Below are 16,356 nucleotides of genomic sequence, written 5' to 3'. Positions count from 1 at the left end.
TTTATGCTATCTAATGATGAGAATGAGGCCAGACTATTCTTTCAACTGAAATTAAGCAAGGGATTTTTCAGCAGGACTGTACTAAGTCATTTAGGGATTTTGGAAATCACACCTTATGTTCCAAAACCTGTTTCTGGCATCAGCCATAATTCTAATCTTCTCTTTTCCCCCCCATAATTGAAATTTTAAGATGGAAAATAATAATGAGCTTAATTTCTAGGGAAGTAGATACCATCTGCTTTAGGACTTTTCTTTTTCCCCTTTTAGAAAAATGTGGATCATTAACCAGGTTAAATCGTACAGCTTACAAGGCAGACTGCAGCTTGACTTCCTCACAGGAAAGAAACCAGAAGACACTCAAATAGCAATGCCTGAGCAGCAAGACCTCGTTTCAGCTAAGAGTAATGATCTATCCATCCAGCAGTGTGTTTTCAACCCAGACGACTCTGGTTTTTGGGGTCCCTGAGACAACTGGATGCTGATTTGTACTACGGGCAGTATTAGTGTTGCCATGCTCCTGTATGCGATCTTGCCCAGTGGTGGTCACTGACAGGCAATATTGAGCAGGGTGGACCTCTTCTTGCATAAGACATTAAAAATTTAGACTTCCCGGTTGGGAAGTGGGTTTCAAGTTGGCAAAGCCTCTTCTACAGGGACAGACAAGTCTCAGTGCTGAATGAAGAAAACCAAACTTTACTAAAATAATAAGCTCCACACATAAATGCACTACAAAAAAGCACATATTAGCAAGTAGTTCATCTGCCAAGACTGCTTCATGTAATAGAAAACACAGTTCTGCTACAAGGAAAGCTCTACCGCTCTCTGAAACCAAACTGCACAAAAAATCAGTGTTTTTTAATGGAAGAGACAGGTGAGATTTGAACCCAGTTTTACCCAGGCTGCACTGACTGAGGAGCAGCTTTCCTGAGAAATTCATAGGGGAGGTTTTCGGGGTATTTTTTTGTTTCCCCCACTTGCATTTTAATGAGATCATTCCCCCTTAGCTGCCAGCATTTGTACTCTTCAGCTGCTAGGAGATCTTCTCAGCAGAGGCTGATACCAGGCTCAGTTTTCAAAGCGACAGTGAGCTGTTTGGAACAGACGCCTTTCCGAGCTGCCGGCACAGAAGGTAATGGCCACGAGTGCTATTTCCAACCTGCATTTGTTTCCTTTGCTGAGAGAACGTCCTCCCACACGAGTTTGGATCAGTAACTCCCTGAGAATTCAGCCTGGTCGGCGCTTAGGATCCACCTGAGATAATACGCAAGAAACTGCTCCATCTGTTACAGAAGAGAACTTCATCTGACATCTCTGAACAGACAGGAGGACAATCATTTCTGGCTCTAAGATCAAGTTCTACTAAAGAGTTTAATCAGACCCAGCACTGCTGAAGCAGAAAGCAGACAGGAGTGATGAGAGCAGGCCAAGGGATATGCTACGCGAAAGAACTTGCTGCAGATAGGTTTCCTCTGCCCCTTATCGCTCAAACTTTCAAAACAAAGAGCAAAGACAACCTTTAATATTCCCATTTCTCTCTCTAATAACCTCATTAGTGCTTGAATGAAGAACGTGAGACAGTCTTTGTTGTGGTGGCTGTTTTAGCTGGTTTTAACCAACCAGACATGTAACTTTTTTTTAAACATGAAACTACCACTTTGATGTGATCACAGGTTTAAAACTTAACTCTATGCTTTTACCGAAACATTAATTGCATTAGAGAAGAGCATAATTAGTATGGCTTGAAGCAAACATTCACATTCAAATACTGATTTAATGCAGGACATAAGAACAATTCAACTAAAGCCATAAAAATGTAAACTCAGTATTTTCCTCCATTTTTACATTGTTCTTCCAAATGTACCCAAAAGCTTGATGAGTTTCCTCACACCAGAAATAGCAACGCAGCACACGGTGTGACAGCAGTACTTGACAGCACCGCTTCAGGACAGATTGCTCCAAGCACGTGTATCAGCAGCCAGTGCCAAATATCAGCGCAGAGACCGTTTAGCTGCTTGCTCGTTGACAGCAGCATCAGCTTTCACCTAAGCTGCAGGCTCCAAAGAAGAGCCCAACAGCACAGAGGTGGAAACAACTTTTAGGGTAACTGGAAGGACTGATGTTGTACCATTCTCGCAAAAACTGTCACACTATTCGTTTTAATTTTTTTCTCAGGACGTGACTGGAAGGGTCACCCTGTGGCACATAATTCCTGATAATTCAGTACATCAATAAGAAAAAATCCAACCACAACTAGCGTCAGCGGATTTCACAGTTTAAAATCTACTTTTTATTTCTGTTATTGTCGTTGGGAGGTGTACTACAGCGGTGGCCTCCAAAAGCAACCCCTACCTTAGGCTAATTAGTCTTAAAATAAACTTGGGCAGAAGATAACTGATGGCAAATTCAAACACACCGCTGTTTTCCGTTAGGTTTTGGAAATGGATCTAGCATTCTGCTGCTATCCAAGCTTTGGATTCCAGCAGCTGAAAAGTGGAGTTGGGCCCCTAAAGCAACATCTAACAAGGGTCAAAGCAGTTGATGAGGTCTTTGCTAGAGGCAATGCATAAAGGCTAAGGAAGAAAATTTCAGCACCATTTCTGTAAAAAGGAATTCATGAGAAAAGAGCAAACTTAACTGGATCTCACATACCAGAAGAGGAGATAAGCAAAAAACACAGAAGTAAAAAAAAAAAATCAAGTAATTCCTTAGCAGTGCTGCAAAACTCCCCTGGAGAGGGGAAAAAAAAAATGAAGAGCCTTTAGACTGGAAAGAGCTGGATTTGGGACTGGCTCTTCCCTGGCCAGGTAGCAATCGCACATCACCATGGGCACAGCAGAGAAGGAACGTATCCTTTCAAAGTCTGCCAGCCTCCTGTGATTCACACATCTCAGATAGTCCACCACTTGACCTTCAGTAAGCGACATACACAGAAGACATACGAAGCATTGCTCATTTTTGATCAAGGGCAAGACAAAAAACCAAAACCAACGTGGCTGCACTGGCTACAGGCACACAGAAGTGGAAATATCTACGTGCACCAGTTTTATCACCTAGAGATGCAATGATGAGCTCATCTATTCATCTTCAGCAAACTATACGTGATAACATTTCCAGTGGAAGCCCTTCTGTTCGGGAGTACGAGGCTAGCTGAGGTTTGAGCCATCCATCACTGTGGATTTCAAGGTACGAGCAACACACGAGAACAAACAGAATTTGTACAGACAGAGAGGATCAGGGGAAAGCAGAGATCATTTCAAGCCTGGTTCTGAAGCTTTGGTATTTTTGCAACTTTACTGTTTCTTAATGGTGAAGAGAGATCTGGACTTTTATAATCCACTAGATAAATTTGTTTAAAAATCTCATCTACCAAGGACTTTTGCATTTTACAAAAAAACCCAAACCACCCAAACAACAAACCCCACAATCAATAGCAATTTCACTAGTTCTTTTTCCCCCATACAGACAAAAAAAACCCCATTAGCTATTTCCATGTCTATTGTTCAGCAAGGTCTGTTAAAGACAAAGCAGCTTTTCTTTGTTGTCGCTATTGTAGCTGTGCAGAGGTGTGAGACAGCCTACATGCAAGAGACTCTGCAGCCCTTACGGTAATTAAGTTTGGAAGGCAGAGGGAAGTTAAGCACATCGTGTTCACAGCATGTGAAGCATGAAGTGAAGACAGGCTGCGTCCTGCCATTCAATTCAGTTTTATTATCATATAGATTGTTTCAAAACTTAATCAGGGATTCCAACGGCATATCTGATTAACAGGTCACGCTTGTTAAGAGTTATCCTTGGTAAGTGAGTTTGGTGACCAGGCGAGCTCTATATGCCTGATCAAAGCAGATTCATAGATAGAGCAGCAGTCTAGCCCTCACGAGCTACTGTCATTTGAGAAGTGACTCACGGTGCCAGGCATTCACAGCGTACAACAACAGGCCAAAGAAGAAATATTACCTGGTGAGAAAGAACAGGAGCAGCAAGAAGGAGGAGTCAATAATAATTAGAGTTTAGCTTTTAGGCCCAGATGAATTCTAAGCAATAAACCCCTTTTTCATACTTGTTCACAGCAGTTTTTTATTCAAAGTAGTTTAAAAGAAAAAAAGAAAGAGAGAGATAATGTAGGCCTGTAATACTCCTGTTAAATCCAAGCATAACTTACCCTTGGACAAGTTCTGTTAGTGCGGTTACGTGATTTTAGATGGCCATAAGGCGATGCCAGTCCAATCAGCCTCGCATCTCTGCAAATGTTTTTGGAAGAGAGAAGTGAACTACAGCAGCAGGACCGTTTCTGGTGACAGCTTGTGTGTATTTAGTTTTGTTTTGTTTCCAACTCGAGAATCCACACAGCTTGGCCCGATGTCAGGAAAGTGGGACCTAGTGTAAGCAAAGGATCAGCTCTCCAGCTGGCAGGATGCGTGGTCTTTGGTGGTCCCAGGGGCGGTGTGCCAGGCGGCTACGATCAAAGGTTGCAGAATAACCCTGCGAATGGCCTCAGACCTTCTAGACGGATGAAAGGAGTATTTATTTATTTTGTTTTCTGTAGGAAGACTAAAGCAGAACTCCAAGTCCCATGCTACAATTTATCAATAACAATAAAAAAAAAAATCTGGATAGAAACACTGCCAGTCTTAAGATGATCCCGCACCGAGATAAATGCTGAGACTCAACGGAAGGTCAGGATGGGATAAGCTGCAGGAAAGCATAGCACTGACTGTATTTCTCCTCTGGCACAACACACAAGACCTTGCTCAGAGGGAAAGCAGAAGTTAAATATACATTGACAGACAGCATTGTGTGCTAAGTCAGTACAAGTTACAACAGCTGTCAATTTTTATCCTTACAGAGCATTCACAATGGCATTTTCCAACAGGAGAACATCACTGACAGCAATATGACAGCATTACTGAAACAGATCACTCCAGCCTAAGTGAAACGGACTCTCCTCCCCTCCATTCAGATGCCAAGACTGACCTAAAGCGACCTCCTACAAATTCTGGTACAGCACAGGCTTGCATAGACATGCTGATTGCATTTAATTCAGTTATACTGAAAAAAATGTGTATGATAAGCTACGCATATACGCTTGAAGTTCCTGGAAGCGGACAGAGACAAAACCATGCTGGAAAGAGACAAAAAAAATCAAGCTGGTGCTACGTAATCCATAGTGTGCGACTATGAAGAGGAAAAAATGGAAGCAAAGTATTTAACAAGGACACATGGTTTATTTTCTTTTCTAATTTCAAAGGCTGTCCAGGGCAAAGATACTATCAGTGACCTAGTGAAAGGAAAATAAAAAACCAAAACCAAACCCTAAAAAAGCCCTCCTCACTTCAGTCTTAGCTGGAAAACACTGTTGCGGCTTTTGAGCCTCCGGAGGGACCTTCCCTTATAAATTAACCCTTCTGAATGGAAGGCAGGGAAACTGAAGAAAATTGCACAATTGTTCTCAAACAAAAAAATTAGTCTCCAGCACTCAATAGCTTTTCTGTAAAACACCGGATATAAGCACCCATTGTTAGCCAAGAACACCAGCTGTGAGCCCCCCTGGCTGGAACTCTTGGTATTTAGAGTACAGCAAACACAGGTAACGTTTTGTGGTTTACCTGGCAAGAAAATAAAGCTGTCTCCCCAAATATAAACCCTGATTATATTCACTTCTAGTTGTCCAAAAACTAAGCACAGGCTCCTAGGGCTCAGTTGAATACCGTCAGTCACAGAGACATCAGATAGATACCCAAAATAATCTACACAGCCTTGAGCTGGGTTTTCTCTGTACATTGAAGGAGTAGGTACACTGTGCATCACATTTTGGGACTCTGGCTCCCTCCAATGCTGGGGGCACCGAGGTTGAGAGGTAATTTCACCAGCGAAAGATTTCATCATCACACCAAGCAAGCGGAAGGTTTGCTCTTGCCACATAGCAATGTGCTGTGAGGAGATAATGCAAGAGTCTTTTATTTTTAATTTATCAGAGGCAAGACAGGGCTGAGCACTGCTGTGCTCTCCCTGGGATCCACACGCAGAAAATTCTCCTGGCTGCCGTACTTTCCAGCACTAACAGACAAGACCCATTCAGAGTTACAAACAGCAAACCTAAGCCAAACAGGGATTTTGATACTCGTTTCCCTTCCCAGATGCTTCAGACAAAGCAAAGCCAATTTTCACATTAAATACTAAAACGTCTGCACCTAAATGTGAAGTGTTCGAGTCACTGCCAAGTGACTGGAATGTATCTGACAGTTTATACCTGGAATTATTCTTTGGCTCTTTTTCAGTTATATCCAGAAAACACACCACAGCCCAATTCTGTTCCTATTCCTTTTCACCACTGGCTGAAATCCTAACGAGAACACCATGGTTCCTCAGACGTCGTACAGTATTGGAGAAAAAGGAGGGTCTTAGTCTTCTACTGAGGATATACTTCTGAGTATAGCAGTCCTTCAGCTGAAATAGCATCCCCAAGTCCCACGGTCCGGACGGGATCTTTACACACCAAAACGGGAGTGAAATGGAATGAGATGCCTTCCCTGTGCCAATGCACCACTGGCTCATCTGGATTTACAGAGATTTTGGAAGGTGCCTCTATCTGGGAGGTCACAAACTCCAAAGGAGCTTTAAGAAAGACTTTGCTGGTGTCGATGCTTTCAGTCGCACAAGCCTGAGTCCCTGCTGCTCTAGCTCCGGCAGCCACAGCCGCAACCTGGTTGCCCCAGTAGCCATCCACTGTGACGAGGATATGATAGGCCAGGGTGTGGAAGTGGATCCGCGTGAGATCAGAGGCCCGGTCCGCTGTCTTCCCGTGCTCCTTCAGGATCCAGAAGAGGATGTCGCTGACTGCGCCCACGTCGGGAACTCCGCTCCAGGAAGCAAGGGAGGCGTGGGGACCAGAGGCAGACTGCGTGAGGAACAGCAGTTCTTGTTCGTTCAGCCCGATGGAGTTCACCAGGGGAAAGACCTGCTAACAGAAACACAGGAACAACAGTTTTTCCTGCAGAGAGAGAATCAGACTTTGGTCTTCCTCATTCAGTTACGATACCGTGTTACTGGCTCTGTCGCCAGCGTGCTCAGCAGAAGAGAGCACCCAGTTTCCTGGAGAGATGCAGGCCAAAGTCACTGCACAAGCTTCTCCAGTTCAGCAAGTTTGCAAGAATTACTTAGCCAAGAAAGCATTTCACGCCAAGGGTGCATGCTCATTTTGTGCCATTGATTTTCTAGACACACACTTTGACATTAAAGAGTAACAAAACATCAAATGCACATCAAACACTCATACCACTGAGATTAGAGCTGTGTCAACCTAAACAAGGAACCATCAGGATCTGCAGAAAAGAAATTCTGCAAAGAAATCTAGATTTTTTAAAAATTATAAACTCAGCTCAAATTCAAATCCTGTTTTTTCTAGAAATCTGCAGGCCTGCTAAATCTAAACCAAAGTTACTTGCATTTGTGGAGTTGTGATTATTCTCCAGAGTCACCTTCCCACCATGATTGCAAAAAATCTTTATATCAGAGAATAGAGCCCAGCTGTGTTGCACGGTATTTTTACTGAATACCGTTGCTGAATAAACTCAGGTCTGCAAAAAATCCTTACTCCTTGCTTAAAAATGGTCTGATGATCAGCTGAGAGCATTGTAAGATACCTCCTAAATGAAACTTTCCAGAGAGACCTTTCTAAAAGGAATACTAAAACTGTCCAATGCTAAGTCATTACAGCTCTCCTTCGCTGCACAGAGGAGACTCTGGTAAGCTCAGCAGAGAAAACAGAAGCATTCAGAATGCAATAGCAGACATTAAACCCATGTTCTCAATTTATCTTCAAATGGATAGCCTTAATTTTAAGTTTTCATTTCTATATTCATCTACCAGTCTGTGCATTGTGATACTGAAGAAAAGGAAACTGATAAAAAGAGCGTGTCCTTTCATTTTTGTTACCTGATGCATAATGTTGCTCATAAAATCTTGATCAGTCATACTGGCCAACTCCAGGTGTATGGGAATGTCAGTAGGGATATCAGAGATGGAGGCCACAGCCTACAGGGGTACAGGAGAAGGAAAAAAAAAAACCACCCTAAAACACATATTCATCAAGAAACAGAAAGAACAAAGGGGTTTTGACTCAGAGATACACATCCTTTAATCTTCTTGTGTATGGATTTAAACACAAATCCAAATGAAATGTCTGACAAGAACACCTGCTAGAACGTACTACTATGGGGAAGAAGTAAAAACAACTTCTAGTTTTCAGAATCCCAGAGCAGGAAAACTGTATCTAATCCAATCTGCACCCAACTCAGCACTCTTCTAATGGACTAATTCAGAAACCTCACAAATCTGAAGCAGCTGTAGAACTGCTGATCCTAGAACAGAGGGAGGGGAAAAAACAAAGTCTAGTGCATTGCATCAGGAAGGGCACTCAGCTGTAAGACAGGCAATGATCTGTAAATAAAAAGAAAACTTGGTGTAGCTCCTTTGGGCTCAGATCAGAAAGCTGCCTCTTGGATTATCTAACATAGATGCTGCTTAAAGAATGCAAGTCTTGATTATAACCTTGATCATCTTAGTATCTGGGTTAGAAAAAGTGTAATTTAGCCACTAGATAAGCTCCAGTAACTATGCCAACATATTCCAGCCAGACAGCCAGACCATACCTTTTTTCCCCTAGACAACCCACTGAATCTAAGAAACACTAGTGTTACAGGATTAGACTTTTGCCATTCCTACAGTTCACATTCTTCTTTTAGCATGCAATACTGAAAAGATTTGTGGAAGATCTGAAGACACAGCCTAATTACAAGTTCAAGCCTGGGAAACCAAAAGTTTGCCATGAAGCCTTTGTTGGAATGCAAATTAAGGTGGCGTTCAGGCATCTTACCTCCATAAGTCGTCTCTGCCGCATCTCCTTGCTCTGGCCTTCCATCATGTGAAGTCCTGAAAGTACCACGAGATCTGGCTGAAACTCATCCAAGCTGGACACAAACACTTCCAGCATATTTAAGGCGCCATTTGATAGGTCATGGGAGAAGATGAAGCGGTTGGCATTGGGTGCTCTCACTTGTCCCCACTCTTCACCTAGGGTGAAACAAATAGAAGCAAGTTAACTCAGGAGAGAAGCAAATCAAACCACGTATCTGGAGATTTTTGGGATATCCTACTGGAATCTAAAGCCACGGTTTCACAATATGTCTGTGCCCAATTAACAGATACTGCCAGCCACAAGAGAAGTCTTGCTCTTTCTCTCATTCATTCTTTTTCTTCACTCCCTCTGCCTCATTTAGATGCTTGTCTGATCAGAAGGAAAATTCAATACTTATTTGTTTGGTTTTGCAAGCTTTGTGATGTTTTAATCAGTTGTATTAGTTTATGATGCAATTAGGTGAGTGTCACAGCCAGCTCAAGCCAAACATTTGGAGTGTGCAGGATATGCAGAGAGAGGGGAGACCTTCCCCTTCTGGCAAAAACCACCTCTTAGCTTGACTCAAGTTGTATCATGAAGGTACGCCCTGAAAAGTCTCATGGCCTTTTCTGTTCCTGACTGCACAGCTCCCAGAACTGATCTGCAGAATAGAGTTGCATCAGTGCTGTACGTGTAAATGGTTTTATTCCTGGATAAGATCACAAATTAAATGAGCTCCATCTCCGGGACACTGAGCCATGACAAAACAGGGTAACGACAGTGAGCTTAGAGAGGATACAAATTACACAAGCCACAGTCCAACTGGCCAGCCCTCTGGCAGCTCTCCCCATCTGTACACACATCTTTGTTCAGGCAGCAGGCAGTTCCTTGTGCCAGTTACCGTAACTGGACAGAAAGAAATGCAAGGGAATAAATAAACACAGGTCACAAACGACAGCTTGAACAGAAAGCTCTTGAGACACAAGCATTTTTGAGGTCTTATAGGCAGAATCTCCACCTTAGAACCAGCCTGCGTACTTGTTCGCTCAGCTCTCCCAGACTGTATACTGGTTATACTATGGAGGATATGTCCAGCTTTTATGGAAAAGCCACTAAAACAGCACCAACAGCCATCAGTGCTGCGTCCTCTTAAGATAAGTCTTATGGCAAAGTTCTGTCTAGGACAAAGATCCCCAGAGTTGCATCAAGAGGGCAGTTCTCACCTGAGAACAGAGATGCTGAGAAAAGGAGCCATCCTATACTAATGTATCACCTAACGAGGATGCTTCCAGGAGCAAGAAGAATGAAGATTCACTTAGAGATTAGTGCAATTTTACAAGTGCTACTGTGTAACAGCACTTGTCAGTTATAGTAACCTTGTTTCAGCCAGAAGTCCATCAGAGTGCATGCTTTGGGTGCTGCTCCACATTAGTTTTGCTGCTGAAAAAGTTTAATTAAGGTGGTTCTTGCCTTCCCTCCTTGCCAAATACTCCCTCTTCTGTCACACCAACATAACTCTTTCTGAAGCTATATATTGAGACAGGACCAGTGGAATGATTCAGGTTGAAAACAGGGAGAAAATACATGCAGATTTGTTTTAGCCATTACATTAAGGTTACCCTGAATTTCATCTGCATGTGGTTAAATGGTACCTTTCTGTTTTCAGAGAAAATTGCTGGACTATTTTAGTGTTCATACAGCTTTAGAATTACATCCATCAGGTCTGCTTAGGCTATGCATCACCACAAAATGAAAAGTCCACTTGGTTTCTATAGGTTACAGCATACAAACATACAGAACCAAAGGGATGGCAAGACAGCGGCATGAGTCAGTATTTACAGTCACCATATTACAAAGGAAAGAAGTTTCAAAAGACTTTTAGATGTCTGTTCACCTACCACAGCTCCCTGAAGCGCATGGAATTACCAGATTAGCCCAGTGGCAGCTGCCAGTACTGATAACTTACACAGTTCTTCTGGAATTAACCGATTCAAAAAAGAATGACTTTAAAACCAGGACTATCTTAGTGATGTTCAGGGTCCCCATCTAACGTCCAGCCTTTGGCAAGGTACCTGCTTGATACTCCAAGATAAGATGGAATTCATCTCTTTCCTGCATGGATTCAGGTGGCACAACCACATTGTCATCAAGTAGTTCATGGAGTTTAGGACCAACTGGGCCACAAAGGAGGATCTAGAAAACAAGAAAAAACAATCAAGGATCCCCTGCCATGTCCCTTGCCAGCATTTCAGAGCATTTAAGCATCACCTAGACAATTGATTTTAAAAAATAATAATTAAATTTTAAAAAATCAGCTATGCTTTTCAACTTGTAAGGCCAATCATATGTTCCACCATAGCCTAAGAAATAACTGCAAGATCCCCCAAATCTACAAGGAAGTAATTTGAGCCTCAGCGACAAGTGAATAGCATGAAATTTTTGGAACGCGTACCTTCAGGTCTGGATTTGTTGCAAGCTTCTGACCGATGAGAGCAGCATTTCCTCCTACATAAAGCTGTAAAACAAATAGAGGCAGTATGGACATTCCCTCGCTTTGATAGTTTATACATGCTCAGTCCTCAATATAGGCTAGAGATTTTAGCTTTTTAGAAGAGGGTCTAGCATTTCAGAAGTTAATAAAGCTTACTGGGGCTGAAGGCAAAACAATTTTACAATTCTCTCTGAGATCTCAACAAGTTCAGTGCTCTCTGACTTTTTAAAATCTAAATATTTGCCTTCAGGTAACTCACAACCGTTTACAAATCAATTCATTCATGACATAAACAGCCCCTACTTCTGTGCAACTTTTCTGTGGCAGTTGGTAACTTGTCGGTTTTTAGCAAGGCTGACAAGCGGTCATTTAAAAACTGCAACAATACTTCCTCCAGTTTGAAAAGAAGGTTAAACCTGCTACCTGTGCCCACATGAAGTGAGCGGAACCATGAAAGTTTCTTCAGGTAAGAAAGGTCAAACTTTCAAGTAAGAAAACTCTGCCGTGAGCTTTGAAACCAAAGGATATAGATTGTCATGAGGATCACAGGCACTCAGAGGTGACAGAAAACAGGCTATAGAAAGATACAGCTAATAATCAAGTGATTCCAGAAAGCCAACATAGCAAACGTGGTGAGAAACAAGTCAACACAGGAGTGTCTTGACCAATAAAAGGCATTTAGAGCTCCTCCTCATTTCAAAAGCAGTGGTGAACCGCTTAGAAGGCGGCATTAAGCAGTTTGTAGAAATTAGCTAACTGCCAAGCAAGGTATCAAGCTAGATTCAGAAGATCCAGTATAAATTAGGCAACAAAACTTTCCTTTTGGGAAGGGAGGCTTCAGAAAAAATATTTATTTCTTTTCATCACTCCTAGAGAGAATTTAAATCCTGCATTAAGCAGCCGAAGCTGATCGGAGCGTTTACAACGCCTAATGCTTGGGTCTATTTCCTCACTTCCTGCCTCATTACAAGACGTTAGAGCCTCTTTTACAGCATCAGCCCCATCTGCCTCCCACATAATCGTATTCTCACAGAGACAACTTAGACTGACATTTCAGTTTTGGGAAAGCAAGCAGGGGAGAGACCATTCAAAACCCTACCATTTGCAGCACGTGCAGAGTTCCGTGAAAAGTCATTAACGCACTCGAGCTATACCATAAGTTTCTTTCCTAAACGATTTGCACTCTCACCAGACAGAGAACGAAAGTCACCAACGATGCAGAAAATATGAAACATGCTTCTCAAAGCTTATCTTCAGGTGGAAGACATACCTGTGCACCAGGGTACTCGGAGGCCGTCCGTGCAATGTGATGGAAAGACTCGGCGTCGCTGAAGAAGCGCTCGGCAGCTGCCCCTTTTTCCATGAAGTGAGCGAATGCTTCTTTCAGGTCCTGTCTGGAGTTCAAGACCGCGTGATTTTTCCCATCCCCAGGTTCAAGACCGAGCGCCTCTAACAACTTCACACCGGACAGAACCACGTCTACGCAGGCGTTGACGCTGCAAGAGAGAAGGAAATACTGGGAAAATCAAACGTACCTTAGGGCACTTGCGAGACAATACAATGAGATCACTTCCCAGCCAGTGACGTTTGCTTGCTGTTCGCAGCCCTCATGCTGAGGGGGAAAACGACCAACCAAATGAAAAAACCCACAAAGGCATATGAATTTCCTGAAATTCTCTTCTAAAGCGTTCTGCTTTTGACGTGCTTTTATTGCGCTCCAGCACTGCGGAGGAGAGAGGGATTTCTAACATTCTGCTGAATTAAACCAAGAAAGAGTAAGCTGCGTGGTCCACAGGTGATTGCGTATGTTGCAGTACATGTTGTACTTCATTTGCTACCTTAGGCTTGCTCAAAAAAAGAACAGGCACAATAAGAATAGCATTTTTAGTTCTTAAAGAAGCTTTTAAAAATATATATATTTCAGGTTTAAAACGTACATGCAATTCAAAACTGTTAAAAACAAAACTGAAAGTATTTAAGTCTACTAGATCAGCCTCTTGAGTTTCAATTACTCCTAACAATAACCAAAACCACACACACAAACACCCCACACATCGGCTGCTTCTGTTTATAAGAAGTCAAGACAGCAATTTGTCAGTTGAAATATTTGAAAACTGCAATTTCAAAAGGACCATCCCAAATTTCCAGAAATAGCATGCCACCTTCTCTCAAATAGGGGAAAGAGGAGAAAAATCCTGCAATAGTTAGGAAGTGATAAGAACCATTTCAACAGATCTACACTTATGAAGTCTAACCTGCGGCTCAAATCTTCCAGTCCCCATTTCTTATCAATTACATCAATTTAAACAGTCTAATTCAGACTAGAGAACAGGAAAGTTTCTGGGCTGGAACCAGGCTCCCAGGAAGAAAGTTTATGAACACTTGCCCTTGTTTCTACTCCTTGGCTTCAGAGAGATACCAATATCTACCAAATATTTACTGAGATGATACCAGCAATTACTAAAGCATCTTCTGGAACTGCTGTCAAATGCTATTTCTGTTCCTCTGCCCCACGCTTCCCTGACAGGGATCCAAACGATCTATAAAACTTTTGCAGGATCTCTAACTTACTCTGTGTCTATCCACATGACGCTCCAGATGCCAATGCCTGCTTACATGTCAGCACAAAACGCACAGCCATTTAGTATTCCTCCTTGTCAGTGACCTTTCACGCATGATTTGGGCCACAACACGAGGGCTGCATCATACAAAATAACGAACATTAAAAACCCTGAGGCTTTTCAGTACACGAGGTAACCAGCTCAGAAATCCTCTGCATTGTGCATTATCTCATACACTAAGGAGAAAAAAATCCCCTCACACAGCGGAGAAAAGAAAACCAAAGAAACAATAAGCTCAAGCAGCATTACAGCCCCAAACTCACTGCGGCAAAAGGTCATTTTGTATTTTAATGAATCATTAAAGATGCAAGGGGACATAAACCAAGTCACAGTTCTTTCAAGTGAGACACCTCTAATCATCTTCCAACTGTCTTTCTTATCCCCCCCTGCCATTCCTCTGCTAACACACTTCATGCTTTTAATAAACTCCCTTAACAGCAGGGATGTGCTACTAATGAACTGCTTTTGCTGTTGAACTTTGAGGCCCCGTGTGTTTGGTGTGTGTGTATATATTATATCTATTCAGTTGCTTTAAAGCAAAGAAGAAAGCAAGGAATAAACCAAAGATACCTGGCTCTTTTCCAGTGAAGGCATGGCAAAAGAGAAGACTAAATGTGGCACTGCAAAAACCTATTTTGTCATATATTCGCAGGAGAAAGTCTGCATCAACCGTGATGCAAGAGCAAGACAGACGCCAACTAACACTGTATCGGCTACACAGCCATTGAGGTGGAGTAACTTCTCCCACACTTGAAGGCCGAATCTTCTAGTCAAAGTCAAGTTATCCTGTCACGTCCTTATATTTAAAAGACAGTGAGCCAAGCGCTATATATAATGGCAAGATTAATGGTCAGACTCAAAACCAGCATTTAAGATCAATGTGATATTCCTGAACTTTCCCCTCGCCCTCTTTCCAGTTTAAAAAGAGAACGGGTGTTGGATTTCCCTGTGCACGCACGGGTGTCTTCCTCGTCTCCTGCTTTCTCCTCTCCCTTCCCTCCCTCACCTCTCTCCTTTCCATCTCTGCCTTGACTCGGTTATTTCTCCCCTATCGTGAAGGCTTCGCTCACTTCCCCACTTTATAAACTCGTCTCTTGTACCTATTTATTGCTGGACCGCGCTCCCCAGTTGCCACCTTCCTGGGGATGGGCCAGCAGCTCCAAGTCCCTCAGACATTCTGTGTGTATAAATTTGTTTTACAGGCAAGCCAGCCAGGGATAAGGTCTCCAGACCTTGCCAGCCCGGCCTGAGCCATGCAGCACACTTAAATCACCAATACATGAGTGTTCTAGACCATTAATCCCCTCAGCCGAGGTCCACCTCTGGTTAAGCAACGCAGCGGGCAGGTGCCGCACTCGCCGGCGGCTCTCTCAGGGAGATGCCCTCGCCTGGAAAACTACAGGCCTGGAAAATTAACGGAGAGGTTTAGCGAAGAGGCAGGAACTCCAGCGAGTGCCCAGCCGTGCTGGCGCGAGGTCTTACACCCGCTCGTGCTCCACAGCGAGCCTCTCCTCCCGCCCGCCCGCAGCCGCCTGCCCGGAGGAGGGGAGCGGAGGCCTCCCCTCAGGTCTGGGGGGCACCGGCCCCAGCCTCCCGTAACTCACAAAGCAGCTTTGAGCCTCACAGGGAGGCTGTGCCGGGGTCCATGGCCGCAGGCGGGAGAGCTCCACCCGGCAGGTGAGGCCCCGATGCATACATACACAGCATATATACAGATATACGGACATACAGCCCGGCCCAGGGGAAGGGGCGCCCACCCCCGCCTCCCCCGCCCCGCCGCCAGGGGCGCTCTTTCCCCTCCCCGCCGCGCGCGGCCGGCACCTACCCGACGGCGACGCGCGCCCATCCCCGGGCCGGGCGGACGATGGCCGCCTGCCAGGCCGCCACCATGCGGCCCTCGAGGGAGCGGGCGCGGCGCAGCCCCCCCAGCAGCGAGGCGGAGAAGTGCCGCAGCGCCGAGTGGGGCAGCTCGGGGCCCAGCAGGCAGAGGTAGCCCAGCGCCAGGGCCAGCAGGCCCACACACACCGACCTCTGCCACATCGCGGCGCGGCCGCTCCTCCCTCGCCACGTCTGAGGAGGGACGCGAGCGGCGGGGGCTTCCTTACGCCGCCTCCGTAGCGCCCCGCCCCCGCCCGACGCCCGCTGTCGTAAAGCCGCTTCGGGAATCGAGGCGGGCCCTACGCGAACGGCGCAGCCTCTCCCACAGCGGAGCCTACGTACCTCCGGGAGGTACGGCTGCGCCGCCTGCGTAACTGAGCTACGGGAATAAGGCAGGAAGCGGCGGCTACGCGAGCGCGGCGGCGCTTCGTGAGGGGAAATGGCGGGGGGGAGCGGCTCTGTCAGGGACATCG

The 16,356-nt window shown here is 44.5% G+C and overlaps 1 protein-coding gene across 3 annotated transcripts; it reads right to left on the bottom strand.

The window, feature by feature from the left end:
* Positions 1-5,202: 5,202 nt before the first annotated feature.
* Positions 5,203-16,151, bottom strand: ADPGK (ADP dependent glucokinase). Of its 3 annotated transcripts, none has more exons than XM_075160576.1 (7): positions 15,831-16,151; positions 12,655-12,880; positions 11,346-11,408; positions 10,966-11,086; positions 8,873-9,069; positions 7,933-8,031; positions 5,203-6,958 (listed from the first exon to the last, which is right to left on the bottom strand). In XM_075160576.1, the coding sequence occupies exons 1-7, from the start codon at positions 16,043-16,045 to the stop codon at positions 6,407-6,409; spliced, it is 1,473 nt and encodes a 490-aa protein (XP_075016677.1). In that variant the 5' UTR covers positions 16,046-16,151; the 3' UTR covers positions 5,203-6,406. The 3 variants fall into 3 exon arrangements, with proteins under 3 accessions (XP_075016677.1, XP_075016678.1, XP_075016679.1); XM_075160577.1 differs by having other exon boundaries at positions 5,203-6,955; positions 15,831-16,150; XM_075160578.1 differs by having other exon boundaries at positions 16,035-16,145.
* Positions 16,152-16,356: the final 205 nt, after the last annotated feature.

The sequence above is a fragment of the Calonectris borealis genome, chromosome 11, assembly GCF_964195595.1.
Source record: "Calonectris borealis chromosome 11, bCalBor7.hap1.2, whole genome shotgun sequence".
Lineage (NCBI taxonomy): Eukaryota > Metazoa > Chordata > Aves > Procellariiformes > Procellariidae > Calonectris > Calonectris borealis.
The sequence above is the reverse complement of the archived record's forward strand: the minus strand, read 5'-3'. Positions and strand labels throughout refer to the sequence as shown.